We start from the raw sequence: 8098 nt of genomic DNA, 5'->3' as shown, positions 1-8098 counted from the left end.
TGAACACGCAAACTTCTCTCCCCCCCTCCAGGTGCCGGCTCCGGAGCTTCACGGCTGCCGAGACGGCGCGCGAGAAGGTAAGCTCCGCGCAGCTGCTCGTGCACCACGGACTTGGCTTCCTCCTTTGGCTGTAGTCAGGCACTCAGGAAGGGATATAGTATTTGTGTCTACATGGGTGTGAGTGGTCACTAGGCAGTTCTGACCACCATTCCCTGACCTGCCGATTCGCATGCGCAAACTGCTCACCATCCCCCAAACCAGTGAACATAGCCTTGTTGCATCTCAGAGCTTCCAGCTACTTCGCTCCATCCTTGACCCCCACTCCCCTCCTTTTTTAAAAAACATTTTTTTCTTTTGTCTGTTTTTTTTTTCTTACTTTTTTGGGAGAACAGCTTAATGACCAGTAGGAGCCAGCATTCACTGATTGAACTTAGGATGCCACTACTTACCGGACATAACTTGCTCGGCCAAAAAAAAAATTCTTGTGGAATTTGGAAAAATCGTTGAATCTCCCCGGGCCGTGTTTTCATCTTGTGTAAAATGAGGGGCTAACAGTGGATCACTTCTAAGATCCGGTCTTCAGCCTTCTGAGAGGTGACGAAATTGACTTGAGATTTCCAAAATCAAGATGTGTGGCCTTTGATTACTCCTACTACTCTGCATTGGGCCGCTGTGGCACTTAAATTAACACAGGGCATAATTATAAATTTATCGTTTGACTTCCCAGAGGGCATTGGTGAGTTGGGCCAATTTGTTCTTACCCCAAGAAACTCCTGGAAGTGGCTTTTAAAAAATAAACCTGAAAAAGACACTGAAAATGTCTTTTGATTTGTTTCATTCTCCTTAAAAACCAAATGGAGTGACCCCCAAATCCACATTTATTTTTTTATTTAATCAATCAATCTCAGGAAAACAAAGTTTTTTCCAGAGGGGAATTCCCACACCTTTGTAGGGATTCCACTGCACTATTCCAGAATTCCAGAGCTTCCTATCCCTACCCCTCACTGCCACCGATTGGGCTAAATGCTCAGTGTTTTCTCCCCCTTATTTGCTCTGTCCAGTCTCAAGTGTGCACTTAGAACTGGCTCTCTTAGAGTTCACCTTCAGCACCGTCCTTGCTAGGTGGTAGGTAATAATGTAATAGGAGGAGGAGGGGTTGTAGTAATTATAATTGTAGTAGGAGATAGGTGCTATTATTTGTTATAGCTATTTATATCAATCTTCCCAATAACTCTATGAGGTAGGTAGTATTTTTGTCCTCATTTTACAGCTGAGGAAAGCGAATCATAGAGAGGTTAAAGAACTGGCTCGAGTTCACAACAATTTGCTGAAATTTGAACGTAGACAATCTGACTCTGGAGTCTGGGCTCCTAGCTCTACATTATACTGTAAAGGAAATATATAAAATTTATATGTCGTCACTTTTAAATATGAATGTAAATGATAGATGATCACTGAAACCATTTTTATACACATTTGAGACTATGCAATGAAGATTGCCCCTGAATCCTTTTGTGTCCACACTAGGCTCCCCTAGGGTGGAGGATGGTGCTTAATCAGCTCTGTCTCCTCATCACAGTTGCAGGGCCTGAGCATGTAGCTAGCTATTTCTTAATTCATTCTTTGCCTAGTAGAATTCTAGGTGGCTTATAAAAACGAATAGTACAAAAGGATAAATTGCACAAATGGGATGGAGGAACATGTATATATCTTCCAGTATTACAAGAGAAGCCTAAAATGAGAATTTTGTGAAATCTGAATTTTGAATGCTGGTAACTCATTTTATGAAAGTTTTTCGAAACCTATAGAATCCAAATAAAACCTATTTGGCCCTATCGGCTGCTGGTTAGTGAACATTTACCTAGAGGAGTAAGGGGATGATATGTGTTATGTTCTTTTTTTAGTACTAAGTCCTTAAAATCTGGTGTGCATATCTTAAATTGAACCAATCACAGAGCAGGTGTTGAACAGCCACATATGTCTAGTGGCTACCATATTGGATAGCAAAGATCCAGTTTAATACTTTTCTTTTTCTTTCTTGCTTTCTTCCTATTTAACAAATATTTATTGAGCACCAGTTCATGTGGTACTTGAGTTTTTCTGTTCTTTGTAGCCAAAAAAACCTAGCTGAACTAATCGGGCTTTTGGGGATTTTGTTTGAGAGAGTCAATTTTTCCAAAAGGCTACGACTATATCACACAAAACTCATGTTTTGTACCATGTGTATAAAATCTGTCTGCAATGAGAGAGAAGAATGAGGCCCACCTGGAGGGAGAAGCTGAGATGAACAAGGGAAACCCCCATGCCCCTCCTTGAACACAGCTATATCCACTGTTCTGACTGCACACAGCTTGGCTATTTAACTCTTGATTCTTTGAGCCAACCCTTTCTTCTTTTGCCTAAGCTAACTTGAATATGGTTTCTGTAACTTAAAATCAAGAGTACAGACTAAGATAGCTAAGAAGTCAAGAACTAAGCCCTTTCTTTTAGAAATGAGCCCATAATTGGGGCACCTGAGTGGCTAAGTCCGTTAAACATCTGCCTTTGGCCTAGGTCACGATCCCAGGGTCCTGGATCGAGCCCCACTTTGGGCTCCCTGCTCAGAGGGGAGTCTGCTTCTCCCTCTCCCTCTGCCCTTCTGCACACAACCCCCACCCCCGCTTGTGCTCTCTCTCTCAAATAAATAAAATCTTCAAAAAAAAATTAACCCATAATGACCCCTACCCTGACCTCCAAAGTACATCTTAATTTACAAAATAAACAGAATATTTTCAAACACGTATAATCACATAATTATGCCTTTATAAATCACTTTGTCATATAAAGTTTATATATTTAATGAGATACATTTATCTTCTGATGAATACTACCCATCTTTCTATATTAGTCATTCAGTATATTTTTCTTAATAAAAATAAATTTATATCTGCTTGTCCCCAACTCTTTTCTCAGAATCATCCCTCCCAATTCTATGGGCCTTTCTTTTTAATTTTAAGAGTATTCTAAGCCAATTAAGTTACTTATATCATTCCAGTGGTTTTATTCATTCAGTCAATATCTGAGTGCCTTTAAAATGGTATGAGACCCACACTCATGAATAAGAACAAGTTTGTGCTCTCCAGAAACTTCTATGCTGGTGATATAATCATTCCACCACCCTGTAGTTATCTGTCTACATATTACTTACGGGTGTTTCCTGGACTGATTCTTTTACTCCACCTGCTTCTTAATGTTGGTATTTCCCAGGATTCTCTCCTGGGCCTTGTCTTATTCTACATGGGCCATGCCATCCATCCATCCATCCATCCATCCATCCATCCATCCATCGTGGCCATCCCACACATGATCTTTGCTCTTGAGTTCAAACTCTCTTTGATAGAATTGAGCACCACTTAATTTCAGATGACCTACAGAAATCTCCAACTCAGAATTTCCCCGAAACTCATTATCCACCCCCCAAGAATGTTCCCCCCGGCCCCCTCATCCTAGTCTTACACACTAGAACCATCAACTTCTCCCTCACTTCTGTGTCTAGCGATCCTCAGCTTTACCTCTTGTTTGGTTCCAAGTGTACCTTCAAGGCTTTGTACATCATCTTTTTTCCCTGGACTAGGGTTTGGCAATTTTTTTCTGTAAAGGGCCAGATAATATATATTTTAGGCTTTGTAGGTCATACAGTCTTTGTGGTAACCATTTAACTCTGCCACTGTAGCCTGAAAACTGCCATTGATAATGTACAAACAAACAAGCATGTTGGTGTTCCAATAAAATTTCATTTATAAAAGTAGGCAACGAGGGGCGCCGGGGTGGCCCAGTTGGTTAAGCATCTGCCTTCGGCCTCAGGTCATGATCCCACAATCCTGGAATGGAGCCCCACCTCTGGCTCCCTGCTCAGCGGGGGGCCTGCTTCTCCCTCTCCCTCTGCCTGCCACTCCCCCTGCTTGTGCTCTTTCTGTCAGATAGTAGGCAGTGAGTCATATTTGGCTCATGGGCTTTCATTTTTCAGCCCCTGCCCTGGACTATTATAATGACCTTGTAACTGGTTTCCCCACCTCCCATTCTCTCTTAGGTTTACCCTCCACAGCATTTCTTTTCTAAGATAGATCTAACCATATGATTGTTCTTCAGAGCCTTGGTTTGCTTTCCATTGACTACTGGTTAAAACCCCACATCCTTTGCACATGGTAATTAATGACTTTTCAAGTTTGCTGCCACATATATTTCCAACTCCATCTATTACCATTTTCTAAGACACTGCTGTTCTTCCCCTTCTGTTGACTGCCTACTTGGCTAAATAAATGTCACCTTCATCGTGAAGCCTGACTCTTGCTTCCCATAGCAGGCAAAATAATATCATATTCTAGGAATACTTATAGAAATCATACCTGAAGGAATGTAGCAAACGTGGAGGACAGTCCTCAGAACTGGATTCTGGAACTGGAAAGTTGTTCAGTGACAGCTCTGTTGACTAGATTCTCACTTCCTTTGTCTTTCCAATTCTGTCTTCACTGCCTGCTGACTCCCCTTGGGTATCCCTAGTCCATGAGGTCAAAAGAAGGGATTTGATTGGCCCTGTTTGGGCAGTATGGAAAATTATATTAGAGGGAAGCATTTAGTACAGTACTTTGAAGCTTGGTCTGTCCTGTATATGGGAAGTTGATACTTGTTTCCCCTATAAAATTCTGAGCTTCTCTTGTATCCCCAGGGCTTATCACAAACATATCTGTGCTAAGGTACATCGTAGGTGCTCATCAAATATTTGTTGTAAATAGACATTGAATATCAGGACATGAAATAGACATGGAAATCAGGAACTATCATAACTGTGTTTTTCCCATTACCACTGGGACTGTTGAAATACATCAGAAGAGTCTGCCCATGTTCAAAATCCAGAGGGTATACTTGGTAGAGACTCAAAGGCTGATTAAATGAATGTTGTGATGTTAACATTAACCATATGCAATAGTAATGAATATACAAGGTGTGCATCTCTATACCATTCTTTCTGGATACCATGACCCCAATCTGAATAGCGACCACTGGGTGGAAAAGAGAATTAAAGTAGCACAAGGCCAATATACAGCTTACATACCTGTAAGAGATGGATAAACAGAGAGATAAAAATAGTGTTGCAAATTTTAAATGGTTTTTTTAATAGATAATACATTTATTTTGTTCAAACTTCAAGAGATGCAAATGGACATAAAGTAAAAAACTCCCTCCCACTGCAGTCCTGCAGCCATCCCTTTTTCCCACTGAGTCAACCATTATTATGTTTCTTTTCTGAAAGCATTTCCTTTCAGAGATATTTTTGCATACTGATAGTTATTTGAAAAATACATATTACTTATACGACGGGCTGGACCTCATTCTGCTCAGCTTATCAGTCACTGCTTTTATTCTACCTGTGTTCTCAATTACTCTGTTTTTTCCCTGGTGTCAATGATCTTTTTAAGCAAGTATCATTACTTTGGAGCTTATGTGATTTTTTAATTAATTAAAAGTCTTCAGAGCTAGTCTGCTTGTCTCAATCACAATAAAACCTTTTTGGCTCCCTAAGCAATCTTAACCAGCCCTATAGGACATCTTCCCAGTTTTTCCTTTATATAAAACATCACATTGTTTCTACAGCATCCCTCCTGTGTGCCAGGTGCTATGCGAAACACTTTACCAGATCATCCTATTTAATTCTTACACTGATCCAATGAAGTTGGCACTATTGGGATTCCTGTTTTACAGATGGAGGAACTGAAACCTAAAGAAGTTAAGTAGCCTACTAAAGCTTACTTGGGAAATGGTAGAACTGGGCCATGAATCCAGTCTCTTTCTCTAAAGAGCCCTAACTCTTGAGTATCACCCTGTACTCCCCCTCCCCCAAAGAATTCAATTTTATGAAAGGAGATTAAATGGACATTTCCTAGATAATGATAAATCCAGACCTAGCAGAGCCTGGTTTCCATCAAGGGCTGGGATCTGCCCATCCTAGGTTTTTCTTTTACCAGGTGAAAATGGGAGAATTATATGCCCTCATGTTTCATCCATCTACCTTTCATCCAGGTAAAAGGTAGAATGTAGCAATTCATAAAGATCCTAGAGCTAGAAAGGAGAGAATATAAATATAAAGAGGATGTCTACTCAGACATACAGGCTGTGGAAATCTGTGGAAAGTACCTCTCAGGACAGGTCATCTTGGATTTCTTTTGTTAGGGCCCTATTTAGTTCATTATTGCATTGTTTCAGCCTTTGAGCTCTACTGCCCTAGAGAAGTAGGGCATTTATCCTAGAGTCTGGTCTTCTGCAACTTTTTTTTTTTTAAGATTTTATTTATGTATTTATTTAGAGGGAAAGAGCGCTCATGTGAGCTGGGGGGCGGGGTGGGGGCAGAGCAGAGGGAGAGGGAGAGAATATTAAGCAGACTGTGCTGAGTGCTGAGCTGGACACCACTGGGCTCCACCTCAGGCAACCCTGAAATCATGACCTGAGCCAAAATAGATGCTTCACTGACTGAGCCATCCAGGCACCCCTGGTCTTCTGTAACTGTTTTTCCCGAAAAGATGCCTTGCTTTTTTGATGGACTTCAGCTTTCTCTGAATTTCTCAGAGGGATAATCAGATTAATAACATATATAATGTCTGGCTTGATCAGGATTTCCCAGAAAACAAAGCCTGGGACAAAAGTTTATGTACCAGTGCTTTATTCCAGAGTACAAATCAGTACAAGGGAGACAGATTTTAAAAGAGAAAAACTTAATACAAAATAGAAGCTTCTCTTTTATTGTCCATAGTTTTGGCCTTGAATTTTGTATTCCAGAAATCCCTAGTATGTACTTCTACTACTAATTTTTGAAGTCTTGCTTGGGATGTGGGGATAGCAAGTGTTGGGGAAGGAGAGGGCAAGAGAATTGTTATTTACGAAAATTTAAGTGTGGCCTCTCTCATACTTAAAAACCGTTAAAAGTTGATTTTTGTCTTAACAATTAAAAAATTAAATTTGCCCAAATATGTGAAGAGCTAACTTACAGGAAAATCTGTTTAGGGTAACCTAAAAAAGGTAAACATTCACAAAGAAAACATTGTAATTTGTAAGTATTAATAAATACATAGGGAAACTTATAAGGTAAGAATTGTATTTTAAAATGTATCTTTGGATAAAAATCAAAGGTTAATTTCTTTTTTTTTTTTTTAAGATTTTATTTATTTATTTACTTGAGAGAGAGAGAATGAGAGATAGAGAACATGAGAGGGAAGAGGGTCAGAGGGAGAAGCAGACTCCCTGCCGAGCAGGGAGCCCGATGCAGGACTCGATCCTGGGACTCCAGGATCATGACCTGAGCCGAAGGCAGTCGCTTAACCAACTTGAGCCACCCAGGCAAAGGTTAATTTCTAAATGTATTTATTGAAATAAAAATACTTTATTTAAAATATCTCTTATCTTGAAATACCATGGAAAAATTTCTTGTTCTGGCTTAACTATGCTGTTTTTCATAACACAGATGGCACAGATGAACTGGAATGTGGTTTATGTTGTTTTATTTTGTTAAAGTAGGGGAGAAACATGGCTTTGGAAGGATGAGCCAAGCTGAATTTATGATTTCTAGTGTCAGCTCAGTAGGAAAGGGGAGTCCTTAACCTGCTGTTGATTGTATTTGGATCTGGATCTAGAGTCCAAGTTATGTAAAACCAAAACAGAAGCAGAGAATTAGAGGCTTATTTAATACCTCACTTTTCTAACATGCAAAATTATTCCTATAGCTCTTTTTACATAAGCTCCAAGGTGAAATGGGGAGAAGGGAAGGGCTACTTTCTCTAGACTTTTTTTTTAACCCAATTTCATAATACAAAAGAATGAGGTTTTTCAGTTAGGATGGCAGTGACACTACTAAATAAAAAAGCCAAAATATTTGATATCCTTATGACAGAGTTCTGCATTGTTTTATTTATAGTCTAAATTTATACAGTGTTTAAAGACTTAGGAAGTCAATATTTTGTTTTTTGCAAGAATTATCTAGATAAGACAGATGCTGTAAAGATAAGACTATATAAATTATTTTTAGGATGCTATATAGATCTCTTTTACCACCAGTTTACATAGTTTCTGA

General features: G+C 39.6%; 1 protein-coding gene across 6 annotated transcripts in view; it reads left to right on the top strand.

The window, feature by feature from the left end:
* ERICH2 (glutamate rich 2) overlaps positions 1-8098 on the top strand; it is a 31898-nt gene that overhangs the window by 258 nt on the left and 23542 nt on the right. For 4 of the 6 annotated variants that reach the window (XM_073882691.1, XM_025851410.2, XM_073882680.1 and 1 more), the window contains exon 2: positions 32-77. Coding sequence is in view for 2 of the 6 variants with exons in the window: in XM_073882675.1 (XP_073738776.1) it covers positions 5740-5763 (24 nt within the window). In the remaining 4 variants the exon portion in view is untranslated. Of the gene's footprint in view, positions 1-31; positions 78-5631; positions 5764-8098 lie in introns of all 6 variants that reach the window. The other 2 variants (XM_073882675.1, XM_073882662.1) reach the window with 1 other exon arrangement.

The sequence above is a fragment of the Callorhinus ursinus genome, unplaced genomic scaffold (assembly GCF_003265705.2).
Source record: "Callorhinus ursinus isolate GAN/ISIS: 27379988/994484 unplaced genomic scaffold, GSC_fseal_2.0 scaffold2, whole genome shotgun sequence".
In the NCBI taxonomy this organism is placed as follows: Eukaryota; Metazoa; Chordata; class Mammalia; order Carnivora; family Otariidae; genus Callorhinus; species Callorhinus ursinus.
Note: the sequence above shows the minus strand (reverse complement) of the source record. Positions and strands in the feature narration are given on the sequence as shown.